Genomic DNA, 14,750 nt, shown 5'->3' on the forward strand with positions numbered 1-14,750 from the left:
AAAGCATTAGGAAAGGCGCATATCCAAAGGCATGGACTATGCCAGCTGTCAGTTAACTGTCTCTTAGCTCCAAATTCACTTCTTCTATAAAAATGGATCTGTGCTTTTAGATTCTTTCTTGCCAGCTGGAACAAGGGCTGTCAGAAGGCACTGAGGGGACATGCAGAAGGGTTTTGTTTCCTAGTGCCAACACGCTCCCTTAGGAGCAGAGCGAGCAGCTGTCTCCAACATCGGGCTCCTGCAGCGCTCGCAGACTGGCCAGGGCCCGGATCCCGCGGCACTCCATGACGGTCCTGCGGCAGGGTGCCTCCAGCGTCATTCCTCTTGTGAGTGGGAAGCTTGCCTCAAAGCATGACAAAAAAGAATCCTTGGGAGACAGAGAGGATGCTGAGATTGGAACGAACCCAGGGCCTCGCTCATGCCAAGCACACCCCCTACCTCTGAGCCACGTTTCCCCCGCCCAAAGCAGATTTGTATGGAGTTCCAGAGGGCTGATCTTCAGCAAGACCCGGGCTCTACCTGAGACAATCTATGGCAGCAGCAGCCCTAAAGTAGTAGCTGCTCCTTAAATTCGTTACTCCAGCATGCTTTAGGGTTCAGTATACTTATTTCCAGCCAATCTCTCATTACTCTAGACCCCTGTTACAGTTAATATTTATTTTTTTATAATTTTTTTGATACCAGGGATTGAACTCATGACCTTGCCCTTGCCAGGCAGTCACTTATGCCACTGAGTTATCTCCCCAGCACCATTAATATTTAAATTAAACTTTTCTCACTTATTATGGTGGCACGTGCCTGTAATCCTGGGACTCAGGAGGCTGAGGCAGGAGGATCACTGCAAGCTCGAGGCCAGCCTAAACTGCATACTGCACAGTGAGACAGGTCAACCTGTCTCTAAACACACACACACACACACACACACACACAAAGCAAAACAAAACAAAAAACTCCAACTTCCCTTAATCAGATTATTACATGGTTTCTCTCTCCTGACTGGGTTCAGACTGGACCTACACTAAGCCAGCACAAGCTTATTAGACTAGATAGTGGTAGAGAATGTAGGTGGGTAGTTCATACTACAAAGAAAAATGGATGGGATGTTATGTGTTGTGCCCAAATGCCCGCTCAAAGCCTCATGGGGTCATAGGGGCAGCCTAATCTAAACTTCGTGGGGACTGTTGACGCAAGTGCTATACTTGCCTTAGGGCAGGTTACCTGCATTCAATATAAGGAAGGAAAAGACGCCTGCTCCTCCTCTTTTGCCCTTTTGCTCTTGTTGCTTCTGCTGTCTTCTGCCGCCTTGAACTACTGCTGTTGCTCCGATGCCAGGCCACCCTGCCCCAGAGCCAGCTGAGTAGACTGAAATCCCCACAAACTGTGAGCTTCTTTAATTTTGGGTGTTGGGTATTTTGTCCCAGCAACGAGAAAAGTAGTAAGACAGTTATGGTAATAGAATAAAGGCAGTAGAGAGAGGTATAAGTATTACTCCTGGGTGAAATTCCCATCCAGGTAATTGGATGAATGGCGGAATCTTTCATGTAGAATATACTAGAAAAAGGTTAAATTTGAAAGAGAAACTTATACATTTCAGTTTTGAATAATGTTTAATTTGAGTTGACCTTTTTTTCTTTGTCTTTTTGAGACAGTCTCTCTATTCATCTCAGGCTGGCCCTGAGCTCACTTTGCAGCCCAGGCTGGTCTTGAACTCCTAAAATCCTCCTGCCTCAGCCCCCCAGTTCTGGGCTTACAAGTGTGCACCACCACATCCGGCTCCTGAGTTGACTTTTAAGACACCCAACATATATCACATGGGCAGGGAACCGTAAAGGTCAAGTTCAGGGTTAGGTTTGTTTTGAGTCACCTCCCTAACAGTAAGAAACAAAGCTGCAGCACACTTTAAACAGCGCACGGGGAGTAAACAGTGAGAAGAGAATGAGAACTATATCCTACTGAATCCCAGCTTTTAGTAGCTGAACACAGGGCAGAATCCCAGAGGACATACTGAAACCCCAAGAGGCCAAGGAACGAAGGACATCCTTGCTGCATCCACAAAGTGAGAGTGCCAAATGGCAGTGCAGTGTCTGGAAAGCCTGCTATGGGGGCTGTCTGCTTCCAGCTGCCACATCGGGCCTTCCACATCGTTGGGTCTGCCACCAACATCACACTTCTTCCAGGGTGCCAGAAGTCAATGACTGAGCCCACTGAAAGCCACTCTGCCCAATCCTTCCAGCAGGCGGCCTTCATACCAATCCCTTCCTCCTGTCCCCTTGCAGAACCCAGCTGCTGCCTGCCACCACCCACCTCCAGTTTTCTAGTTAAACACAACAGTAATTTGTAATTTCTAGTCAGTATTTTGTTACTCAGAGACACATGTACCCCAACTGTCACACCACCCACACACTCACAAGGAGACAAGGAAGATGTCCACCAGATGACAGACTGCACGCTAGACAGTCTGTAAAGGTTATAAAGAAAAATAAATCTTTTCCTTAGCCAGCAGTATAAGTGAAGAAAACAAGAGGCTAGTTTAAAAACAGGAGAATGTTTAATCCATTTCAAAAAACACAGAAATGAAGCACAGGAGAATCATCTACCTACATAGACGACTTAAGTCACTGTCTTCACATTCTTATTCCCAGAATCCCAAGTCCTGATGTCTGTAAGACATTATCTATCCTTTCAATACACCAGCCTACTTAGAAATAAATTACATCCATCTGTAAAAAAGCTCTGCCTGCTGAAGCTAAAAGAGAGACAGGAAGGAGAAAGAAACATGAATTTACAATAACCTGATCAAAACCCAGCTGGGACAGCACAGGACCATCCCAGGCACATGGGTCCCTACAGTGCTCTGGTGTAGGCAGAACCCATAAGAACAGGGCTGACTCAGGGCCCTGCAGTCAGGCTGTGTTCAGCGACAGCTTCAGGACTCTTACTCACTGTCCCCCACCGATGCCCTGGACCGCTCCTTCACGCCCCCTGCTGGCTGACTTCATCATTATCCCTCCTTTTCCAAATCTGTCAGAAACAAAAACAATAGACATTAATGATTTCTAACCCTCCAGACTATTCTCTCCCACCCATGTTCATTTTTCCACCCATCTTCTCCTTTTCTTATGTCTCCATTCTAAAAAAGCAAACACGTGGGCCTGGGGGTGTAGTTCAGTGGTACAGCACACACTTAGCATTGTGAGCCTCAGCCCTAGAAAATCAAAAGAACAAAAAAATACACAGCCAAGTCCACAACCTTACATGAGGACTGACAGGAGAGAAACCATAGCCCTGGGAGAACAGGCAGTTCTTCTCTATTACAAAACTACTGCTTTCGGGCCGGGGAGATGGCTCAGTAGAATAAGCGCTTCCTTGGCAAGCACACAAGGACCTGAGTTCAATTCCTGGTTCTGCTAAAACAAACAAAAAAACTACTGTTTTCTTAGTTTAACTCTTTTTTCTTCCATCACGTGCAAGGACAGACACAAAAGGAGAAGGCTCTGCTATCTAGGCTGTCAATACAGTGGAGAACACAGCCAAGTTATCACAGACGGTGCTCTAAAGATGACACGAACAAAGTGCTGGGGCTCCAGGAAGTGCTGCGGAGCCAAGCCAGCCGCCCTCCCCAGCAGGCCAGGCTCTTCCTCCTAGAGCACACAGCTCTACAAAACTGCCCTGAACTTGGAGCGTCCTCTGCTCCCTCACAGACTATCACGCTTACCTACTCTCCTCTTCTTCCCTGAAAATTGGACTGACTTTTAGGGCAACATCACCTGCCCGTCTCACTCTTCAGCATCACCTTCCAACAGGCACCTGGGCCTCCAGCCAAGGTTCTAGCCCAATCCCGCACCCACCTGAATGTAAGCCTCTGACAGTGTGATCATCTGGGGCAGGATGTCCGTCACTTGCAGGTCTTGCAATTCATACCATTTGCCAGTCCCCTGCAGAAAATATGAAGAGCTAGGTTAGTTTGCTCCCTAAAACCGAAAAGGTATGGAAGGAAGGAATCGCAGCCAAAAGAAAGCAAACTCAGAGCAACCACTCACCACCAAGAGTCACAGGAGAAGGAGGCATGACCTCAGCATGACTCAACCAGAGGAGCTGTGTGCGTTTCTACCGTGGCAGCCTGAAGTCCTTGAAATACAGTGGCGTCTCAAATACTTCAAAAGCTCTCTAATTCTCCCCTAAAACATCACCTTCCTATCCAGAAATGATAGGCTAGACACACTCAGCAGCTGACCCCTCGGAAAAATGTAAAAGTGGAGACTCCCCCATACACATACCTTGACCCCAGAAAACAGCACCGACAAGCAAGAAAAAGTGCCGCGGTGGACACCGTCAATGTAATAACCTGTTTCCTCTGCAAAGCCTGCGACGCAAATAGAGCCAAACTGTCTCACTACATGCTTCCGTAAACAAGGGGAGAAAGAGGGCTCTGGATGAAGGCACTTTCGGCAGCCTGTACGTCTCACCCACCCAAACTTCTAACAAATGATGGGGACTGGTGTTTTAGAAGACACACATTCCAGATATTCCAAGAATTCCAAATACAGGACACATGAGGAAAGCTCAGGCTGGGTGTGGTGGCCTGCAACCCCAGCTACTACAAGAAGCTGAAGCAGGATTACAAATACATGGCCAACCTAAACTTTGCAAGACTTTGTCTCAAAATTAAAATATGAAGGGTGAGGATACAACTCAGTAGGACAGTAACCCCTGAGCTTGATCCCCAACTAAAGGAGAAAAAAAGGAAAAGCTCAGGATCACAGGAAAACCCTTGGGGCCAGGGAGATAGCTCAGCAGCAGCTTAAATTCCTGCCTGGCAAACACAAGGTCCTAAATCCAATCCCCAGTAAAAAAAAAAAAAAAAAAAAAAAAGGAAAGGCCTCATTTCTGGTCTAAGGGGAACAAGTACCTAGGTTTAAATGCTAATTCTTATTTTATTTTTATATATTGAATACAGGGTCTACAGTGTCTCACTACACAGATCTGACTCATAGAGATCCTCCTGTTTTCAGCCTCCCAAATGCTGGGATTAGAAGCGAGCTGGAGGACCGGGGAGATGGCTCAGTGAAATAAGCACTTCCCTGGCAAGCGCAAGGGCCTGAGTTCAATCCCTGGTCCCACCAAAGAAGCGAGCTGGGATTATAGGGAAGCGCTACCCAGCTACCCAGTTTCAATCTCAGCTCAGCATGCCCTGGAGGCAGGGCTGGCAGGGTCCTGAGTCTGCCTTAACAGGCCCTTTAATCCACTGACCTATCTGGCCTGCCCACTCAAATGCTAATTCCACTGACCAGATAAATATTCAACCTATAGGTCTAGGTTTCTTACCTATAAAAAGATATACCTGCCTTGGAGGTATGGGTTTTTTGGGGTTTTTGTTAAAAAATGTTTTAACTAAATGTAAAAGCTCAACACAAACACTTTATGTTCAAATTCAGATGTGTTACAAACATGTAAAGACCCTCTGTATAAAAGTTGCATTTAGGGCTGGGGAGATGGCTCAGTAAAATAAGCACTTGCCTGGCAAGCACAAGGACTTAAGTTCAATTCCCAGTAAAAGTTGCATTTAGTCATTGTGCCTGTGTGAAACTTGGTGCACTAGAAGTGGAGAATGGTAATTTAAATTATAATTTGGAGGGCTGGTGAGATGGCTCAGTGGTCTAAAGTACCTACTTAGAACAAGCTTAGCAAAGCACAGTGACCGCAGTTCAATCCCCAGCACCACATGCCAACCAGCCCCGCGCCCTGGTGGGCTGAGCTGGCCACACACACACGCACATAAATAAAATTTATTTTTTATTTTAATTTTTTTTATTTTAACATTTAGTGTGTGTGTGTGTGTGTGTGTGTGTGTGTGTGTGTGTGTGTGTGTGGCCAGCTCAGCCCACCAGGGGGCACGGCTGGCTGGCATGTGGTGCTGGAGGACTGAACCGCGGTCCCTGTGCTTTGCCAAGCTTGTTCCAAGTAGGTGCTTTAGACCACTGAGCCATCTCTCCAGCCCCCACATAAATAAAATTAAAAAAAAAATAAAATAAATTATAATTTGGAAACCATGAAAATCCCAGAATATTTGTTTCAGAGTTAATTGCATTCAATTCAAGCTGGGCGTGGGGGTGCACCTCTATAATACCAGCACTAAGGAGGCTAACGCCGGATGATCGATCCAAGTTTGAGACCAGGCTGGGCTGCAAAGTGAGCTCAAGGCCAGCCTGAACTGCATAGTAAGAGACTGTCTCAAAAAAAAAAAAAAAAAAAAAAAAACTGTATTCAATTCAAACGAGTGTTTAAGTTCACAAGTTTTATCAACATTTGGTACTTTAAAATTATTTATAGATTACCAGCTTTATTAATAAATGCTACTTTCAGCATACAGGTGCAGATCACACATTAGCTATCAGTAAACCCTAGCTGAGGTATGGTGCTCTCAAGTGCTAAGTTTATGGGCCAGCAGGCTTTTTCCCCACTGCTCTTTTCCTGCCACTTCCTACTGGTGAGTGGTATCCTTGCTACATTTTCTCTAGTTTTCCCAGAATCTGAGATTTTAAGGGTAAAAGCTGGGGTTTACACAGCACCTCTGGGGTTACTTCACCCACCTGCCCTTGTTTTGGAAGAACCTGCTGGAACACTCACTTCACATGTGCATGTTGTTGATACAGTCAATTGTCCTGAAAAAAATTTTATTTTTTTGCAGCCTTAGATATCCAATTTGGTATTATCATGATGACTGAAAGTTCTTGACTCAAGTCTACAGAAAGAACTCACACTACAGCTCTGGTCAAGAACACAAGAACAGGTCCCACAGGTTGGGGCACGGGTGCTAGAGACTATTCTCATCCTTCTGCATGACCCCACTTGGAAGTGCAAAATGCAATTTCCAGACAGGAGAGAGATTTTTGGAACTCTAAGCTGTTCAGCACCTAGGTAAGTGACCAGCCTTCTCAGCAAAGTAAGGACCAGGAACACAAACCTGCAATGCTGAGTTGGAATTAATTTGCCTAACATGTGAAGTCTGGTCATGTATCGTCCTCCTTGGGCCTAGGTACAGATGTGTCCCTTCCCAATTGGCTTAGCTGTTACTCCAAGACTTGCTTTTTGAGAGGGCTTCACTACATAACCCAGGATGGCCTTGAACTTGTGGTGACCCTCCTGTCTTTGGTTCCCAAGTGCTAGGATTATAGACGCACACCACCACATTGAGGTGGAGATGAGTTTTAAGGATAAAAAGGAGATAGCATACAGTAAGCACTTGGCATACTTTCTAGCCCACTGAAAAATACTTGATAAACAATGCTATTATTAAGCCCACTGTCCCAGAAGACATTAATCAAAGTAGAACAATCTGTGCTAAAAATCTGTGATACCAAATATATGCCAAGTACATGTTTTCTGTTTCCAACTCAAAATAAATTCACAAAATGTTTGAGCTGAAAGAGCACCTCTATACCAGTGCTTCATGAACTATTTTCCGAGAACTCAGACAGCCTTCTTAAACCACACATCCTGACTCTGCAGGGTGGGCGGCTGAGAGTCTGCAGTTCTCACGCTGCTGATGCTGCAAGTCCAAGGACTCCATGCTGTCAGCTCCCAGCCAGGACAGAGGCCCTCAGGACAGACTTCCTGGGGAACGTCAAAGCCCCAGACAACTCTACCCACTGCAGACAACCTGCTGCAGAGCAATATCTAACCCTCAACGTTGACTGTCCAGGCCAGATCTGCAGCAGCATGCCTGGCCTCTGCCTGAGCTGAGAACTGCATTCCAATGCAGTGTCTTAGAGTGGAACCTAGGCAGCTGGACTTCACAAAACTCCCAATCTTCCAATGCACAGCCGAAACTCAGAACCACTCCATTCTACTGAACTCTTGCAGCTCAATTCTTTCAGTCCTGAAGCAGACCAAGGAAGGACAAACTGAAGGAGCTGCTTTGTGAAATACCAAAAGACACCACTACTCTGTGCCCCAAGACAATGGGCAGCCACTCACGTGATGGAGCACATGAATGCGGTAGGAGCCCTCGGAGGGCTTGCCGTCATGCACGATGTTGGCGATGAGATCGTAGGTGGTGTTCTTGTGGACTGCTTGTACTTCTTCAGACAAGTATTCTCTCAGATCCACATTTCTGGTAACAATGAAAACAAAGCCAAAAATTAGGCCAATGCGGAGATGTTAGGGAGGCCACAACGCTGTCCAGTCTTACCACACTCACACAGCCTCAGAGTTGCAAGTTCATAATAGGGCCATAATACACGTTTCACTGCTGCCAGCTGGAACCACCTTCCACTGGGACTTAAAAAAACTACAGACTTAATAGGGGGCCTGCCCCTTAGCTCAGTTCTTTAAGTGGCTGCTTCAACAAAGCAGTCAGGCTCAGGTTGCTGTGGTTCGATCCCCAGAACTCAAGCCAGCCAAACCTGCCCTGAAGGTATTTGGAGCAAAAAAAAAAAAAAAACAACAACTAGACTTACCTTTTTTTTTGGTTTTTTGAGACAGGGCCCCACTGTGTAGTTCAGGCTAGCCTTGAACTCCTGGTGATCCTCCAGCCTCAGCCTCCTGAGTGCTGGGATTATAGGTGTGCACACCCAGCCAGATTTATTTATTATTATTTTTTAATGTGTTTAGTACAGGGCCTATAGGGTCTCACTATGGATATCAGACTCAGATTCGGAGAGATCCTGTTTTCAGCCTCCTGAGTGCTGGGATTACAGACATGTGCCACTACGCCCAGTGTCAACTGTAGTCTCAGCATGCCCCAGGAGGCAGGGCCAACACGGCATGCCAGGGATCAAACCCTGGTCTACTGAGCTATCTGGCTGGCCCTTGGAAAAGAAATGTTTTTTATTTATTTATTTATTATTTTTTTTGGTGGTACCAGGGATCAAACTCAAGACTTTGTGCTTGCCAGGCAAGCACTTAATCCACTGAGCTATCTCCCCAGTCCCTGAAAAAGCATTCTTGATGAACCTAAAATAAAATCTAATCTTGTGTTTTATGTGCTGAACTGTATCCATCAGCTGAAGTATAATTTAACAGCAGTTATTACCAAGTTTTATAACAATGCTTACTATGCAGTTATAGAATCATTAGGAACTTTCAAGTTAAATAGGGAAATAGATGAGTAGTTAAGAGAATATGTTAAATACATAATTTTAGGGAAGACATATCATCTTGGAACCCACAAAACAACTATAAAAACATAAATGATACAAAATAAAAAAGAGATTCACCCGATTTCTAACCTCTAAAAGCTGTCTGGTATGCTCTCCATGTAACATGAGCCATAGGGATGTCATGTCTAGAAGGAATCACAAAAAACAGCTACTGAGGGGCCAAGGAGATGGCTCAGTGGAATAAACGTGTCCCTGGCAAGCGCAAGGGCCTGAGTTCAATCCCCGGTTCCGCAAAGAAAAAAAAAAAAAAAACAAAAAACAGCTACTGGGGGTCATGTCCAGTTACACAACTTGTTGCATTTGGAGTACACGAATATATTTAGTATTAAAAATAGAGTTTTAGGGCTGGGGATATAGCTCAGTGGCACAGTATCTGCCTGCCAAGTGTAAGGTCCTGAGTATGATTCCCAGTACAAAAAAAGTTTTAAAGGTAAGCTGTGTAGTAATAAGCAAATATGCCTTTGTTCTAGTTATTTTATGGATCTAGGTGTCAGTGCAGTGACAGCTCTTTGTTTCTACCAACTGACAGTGTCCATATACAATGCAGTGAATGCAGCAGGCATTCACAATGAAAGACCACCTATTTGAGTCCTAAGAATCCCACACAAACCAGCATGGTAACATACACCCATAATCCCAATACTCTAGGAGACTGGGGCAGGAGGACTGTAAGTTTGAGTCCTGTCTCAAAATAAAAAATAGAAAGGACTAAGGTGTGTGAAGGCTCAGGGTTCAATCCTCAGTACAATCAAGCAATCAATCAGTCAATCAGTCAGTCAGTCAGTCAGTCAGTCAGTCAGTCAGTCAGTCAGTCAGCCAGTCAATCAGTCCATCAAATAAAAATCCATTTCAGCTAAATAGGCTGACTGCAGGCTGCTAAGAGCTGTCTTTTCTTGTTACCTTCTCTTTGGCTTGAACAGCTGTCCAGACCTATGTGAATGAGTCCCAGGAAAGCCTCCAGGAATATTTATACTCAAGATTTTACAACTGAACCAAAATTATTCCAGGGGCAAAAGAGAATAAATACATCTTTCATTGTTTTGTTTTAGAGAAATAAGCAAACTACACTTAATCTCCATCAGAACAACAGTCCTACTTAGAAAAAGGTCAGTTAGCTGCCCTCCAAAATACCTTGTCTCCAATGAGCACAGGGCGCTTAACCTGTTAAGTCTATACTTCTTTATGGAGTAGGTTGTGAATAAATATGGGAAAGGACTTGGTGCTACTGTTTGTGTCCAGTTTGTGTCTCATAGGGACAGGCTTCTGCAGTTTGTGATTAATTCATGATCCAATGCTGGGATTACGGGGGTGGGTGCTATGTCCAGCCTGGAGCAGAGAGCCTAATTCCAGTATAAGGGACGGAAAGAGGCCGGCTAGCTGCTGCAGCTGCTGCTCCTCCTCCCTCTGTTGTTTGCTGTTTTCCATAGCCATGAACTGCTGCCCTCTGCCATGTGCTGCTCTGCCTTGGAGCCAGCTGAGTATGGACTGAAACCTCCACAAACCAAGCTAAATAAACCTTTCCTGGGGCCGGGGAGATGGCTCAGTAGGATAAGTGCTTGACTGGCAAACACAAGGATCTGAGTTCAATCCCCGGTTCTGCAAAAAACAAACAAATAAATAAATAAATCTTTCCTTTCTAAATTTTGGGTGTTGAGTATTTTGTCCCAGCAACAAGAGAAAAGTGAGACACTTGGGCATGAAAAGGGTCCTTTTCAAGAAGTAGGGAGTCAAACCATGTACAGCATATTACTCTAAAGGCAATTACAGAGCAAACAGTAATTAAAAAACAGGTTTCCAGAACAGATCATAGTTCAAGGTCCCCTAAAATGCTGACTAGTTATGAAAGAATCTTTTCCTTCATCTCTCAAGAGTATGGGTTCTGAAGGGAAAACCATCAAAGACAGTTATCAAACATGTAAATGCAACTGGTGGGAAAATAAAACACACCTAGACCCAGTATACAAGAAAGCCACGGTCCCCTCCTTTTGCACAGTCCTAGTCAAGCATGCACCTTCCTACCAGGAACAGGCGGATGACAGCAGCAATTCGCAAGGCCAGTTCTGAAAACTCCATCTATGGGATTTCAAGGAACATGCATCTGTGCTCCCATTCACAGCAGCAGAGAGCCAGCTTCTATGCGCCCCCCTTTCATTCTAGTCACACAATTATTTGTGAAGAACCAAAAAGTGTGGGAAAAAGAAAACGAAATTCTTCCATAATCATTCAGATTACGAAAATTCTCCTGTAAACCAGCACAAAACTGTAATCCCAGTACTAGGGAGGCTGAGGCAGAAGGGTTGTTGCAAGTTCAAGACCAGCATGTACAAAATGAGCTCAGCTCAAGGACAGCCTGAACTGCATAGGAAGATCCTGTCTCAAAAAAAAAAAAAAGAAAGAAAGAAAGAAAGAAAGAAAGAAAAAAGACATTTTCCTGTAATCTTCTCTTCTTACCACCACTATTCAAATTTTTCAGAGATCAAGAAATCCAGAAAAAATACAATGTTAAGACATGGAAACACCCTTAGGATTCCCTGAACTAACTCTCTCATTTCACCAATGAGAAAATACAGAGAACACATGTAAAAAATAGGCAAATGGGGACTGGAGAGAGCTCAGTAGAATAAGTGCTTGCTTGGAAGCACAAGGTCCTGAGTTCAATCCCTGGTTCTGTAAAAAAAAAAAAAAAAAAAAGACAAATGAACCACACTGCCTATGTAGCACAGAACTCAGGTCTCTTAAACCCACAATCTGTACATTGAGCTACATCCCCAGCTCTTTTAACTTTGAGATAGGGTCTTGCTAAGCTACTCAGGTGTGACTCAAATTTTTTTTCCCTCAGCCTCCCAAGTACTAGGACTACATGTGTGCATACCATGACACTTAGCTATTCTTTTAAACTCTACACAGAATTAAGAACTGAAACTATCGGGCCAGCCAGATAGCTCAGCAGACTAAGGCACCTGCTTAGGCAGAGCGCAGCAGCTGGAGCTTGATACCCAGCATGTTGTGCTGACCCCACCCCCGGGACCCTTGAGAAGGCGATTCAAACTGGGCGTGGTGGTGCGCACCTGTAATCCCAGCGCTTGCCAGGCTGAAAACAGGAGGATCGCTACGAGTCCAATTTACATAGTGAGACCCTGTAGACCCTGTACTAAATACATAAAATAATAATAATAAAATAAGAGAATTGAAATTATCTTCAAAGAAAATTGGCAGTCTGAAAAAAATGGAAAAAAAAAAAAAAACCCAAGAAGATAAGCACTTGTCCATTGCAGCTCCTAAACTATTTTGTAAAGACATAAAAAGATTAAGTGCTAGGCACTGTGGTACATGGCTATAATTTCAGCTACTTGGGAGGCTGGGGCAGGAGGAACACAATTTAAGAGACCAGCTTGGGCAATGTAGCAAGACCTGTCTCAAAAATAAAAAGGGGGGCTGGTGAGATGGCTCAGTGGTCTAAAGCACCTACTTAGAACCAGTTTAGCAAAGCACAGGGACCGCGGTTCAATCCCCCAGCACCACATGCCAGCCAGCCCGCCCCCTGGTGGGCTGAGCTGCCCCCCCACACACACACATAAGTAAATTAAAAATTTTTAAAAATAAAAATAAAAAGAGCTGGGATATAGCTCACTGGTAGAGGGCCCTTGGGTTCAATCCTTGGAACCATAAAAACTAAGTCTTAAAGACTAAAAAGTTACAATATTTAAAGATTACTGAGCTACACATCCTCTTCACCCAGTCTTTCACTGTTTAGCACTCTCCTCTCACCTCACTAATTGCCCCCATACTGAGACTCACACTTTTCCCCACCAGCCTCGTTCCCAGGATCCTCCATGTTCTCAGGATATTCAGAATGTGAAAAGCCTTGTTTCCTGAAAAGGGAAAACCAATAATCTAATCCCAAAGGGGTGTTTCTGTTAGAAAGCAACAAACTAAAAGCATCTGGTGGAACTCATCACCATTAAAATACAAATGCTCATTAAAACACAACTAATTGCATCACAAATTAAAACAGTCACATAGCAAAGTTTCCAAATTCCCTGCCAACAGAAAGAAACAGAACACATTCTGGGCACTAACCTGGGGAAAAATAGGAGAAATGGGTGCTAAAATGGAAGAAGGGTTGTCCAGTAATCTGAGCAACTACACTGAAAACAACAATGTGCAATGTAACAACCATGGCTGAGTACTTAAAACACAACAACAACAAAAAGGTGAAAGGCTGACTCTGGGTTGCCCCACTTCTGTGCCCAGCTAAGTGCACAAGAAGGGAGACAGGCAGGCCCCAATGCTGGGGTGGCCAGTGGTGCATGCCAGCCTACATGCCTTACACAATTTTCCTCAGCACCTCCCTATGCTGAGAGACCACAATTTGCACCCAGCAGCCAGTGAGAAGACAAAGGAAGATTGTCTCCAGTAAACATCCACCCTCAGGGTCCTGGTGTATCCTCCCAAGAAAAACCTAATCTTGGGCTGGGGAGAAAGCTCAGTAGATTAAGCACTTGCCTGGCAAGCGCAAGGTCCAGAGTTCAATCCCCGGTACCATAACAAAACAAAACAAACTAATCTTAGGAGGCACAGGGAAGTTCTGTTCTTTTTTTTTTGCACGGAATGACCTCAGGGCACATTTGGCTCTCTTGAGTTGTGGGGATCAAACCACAGCAACCTGAGCCTGACTGCTTTGTTGAAGCAGCCGCTTAAAGAACTGAGATAAGGGGCAAGCCCCCGGAAGTTCTGTTCTTCACAATCACCAACTGAGACAATTCAAAATTAATATGGTATATGGTACTAACATATGAAAAGAAACCCAGGGTCTTAAGCACGCATGAAACAGGATGATACTCACGTAATAGGGAAGTTGACAATAGTTGGATTCTTCTCCACAAAGAAGTTGTTCTTAGTGAATCTCTTGATACAAAAGATTAAATATGGTGGCAGCTTGGTGAGCTGGAAGCGCTTCAGAAAGTTCTCCTTGTACGTCTTATATTCCTAGAAAGAGAGAAAAACTTATCAAACAAGTGCTGCAGTTCAGTATATACTAAAGTATGGGCCTGAGGTTTTGTTTTTCTTTTGATTCCATTCATTCATTCATTCATTCATTCATTCATTCATTCATTCTGTCTTTTGACACAGGATCTCGCTAAGCAGTTCACACTGGCCTAGAGCTCACTTTACTGCCGAGGCTGGTCTCAAATTCCCCAGGATCTGAGGGCCTGTCCATTAGCTAAGTCAGCTGCAGGATGCTGTGGTTCGAGCCCCAGAACCTGAAGCCTTGCCAGAGCTGGCCTGAAGGGATCCTGAGGCAGCCAAAGCAAAGTCTATCAAATTCCCCAGGATTTTCCCGCCTCAGCCTTCATCTTCCTGGGGGGGGGGGGGGGGGGCCCCCCTGTGGAGTGGTGGGGGGCGTCCCAAGGGACACCACACCCAGCTTGCTTGCTTGGTTTTTAAACACAATCTTGCCTCACACCTAGACTTTGGAAGACACCTGATCCCAGAAACCACAAAGAGGCTAAGCTGATTAAAATACCTCAACTGTGGGCAGTTTCATACAATCATGTGTTAAACTATAATCCTAGGGGCCGGGGAGAT

The 14,750-nt window shown here is 44.8% G+C and overlaps 1 protein-coding gene across 2 annotated transcripts in view; it reads right to left on the reverse strand.

Annotated features, from left to right (window-relative positions):
- Positions 1–1,805: 1,805 nt before the first annotated feature.
- Positions 1,806–14,750, reverse strand: part of Usp39 (ubiquitin specific peptidase 39) — a 34,707-nt gene continuing 21,762 nt past the window's right edge. Inside the window, exons 9-12 of one of the 2 annotated variants that reach the window (XM_023702904.1) lie at positions 14,008–14,150; positions 7,978–8,113; positions 3,849–3,935; positions 1,806–3,021 (exon numbers count right to left, since the gene is read on the reverse strand). In XM_023702904.1, the coding sequence (XP_023558672.1) occupies positions 2,974–3,021; positions 3,849–3,935; positions 7,978–8,113; positions 14,008–14,150 (414 nt within the window). In that variant the 3' untranslated portion in view covers positions 1,806–2,973. The remainder of the gene's footprint in view (positions 3,022–3,848; positions 3,936–7,977; positions 8,114–14,007; positions 14,151–14,750) is intronic. The other variant, XM_004642799.2, reaches the window with a different exon arrangement.

Source organism: Octodon degus, unplaced genomic scaffold, assembly GCF_000260255.1.
Source record: "Octodon degus isolate 3935 unplaced genomic scaffold, OctDeg1.0 scaffold00162, whole genome shotgun sequence".
NCBI classification, from domain to species: Eukaryota; Metazoa; Chordata; class Mammalia; order Rodentia; family Octodontidae; genus Octodon; species Octodon degus.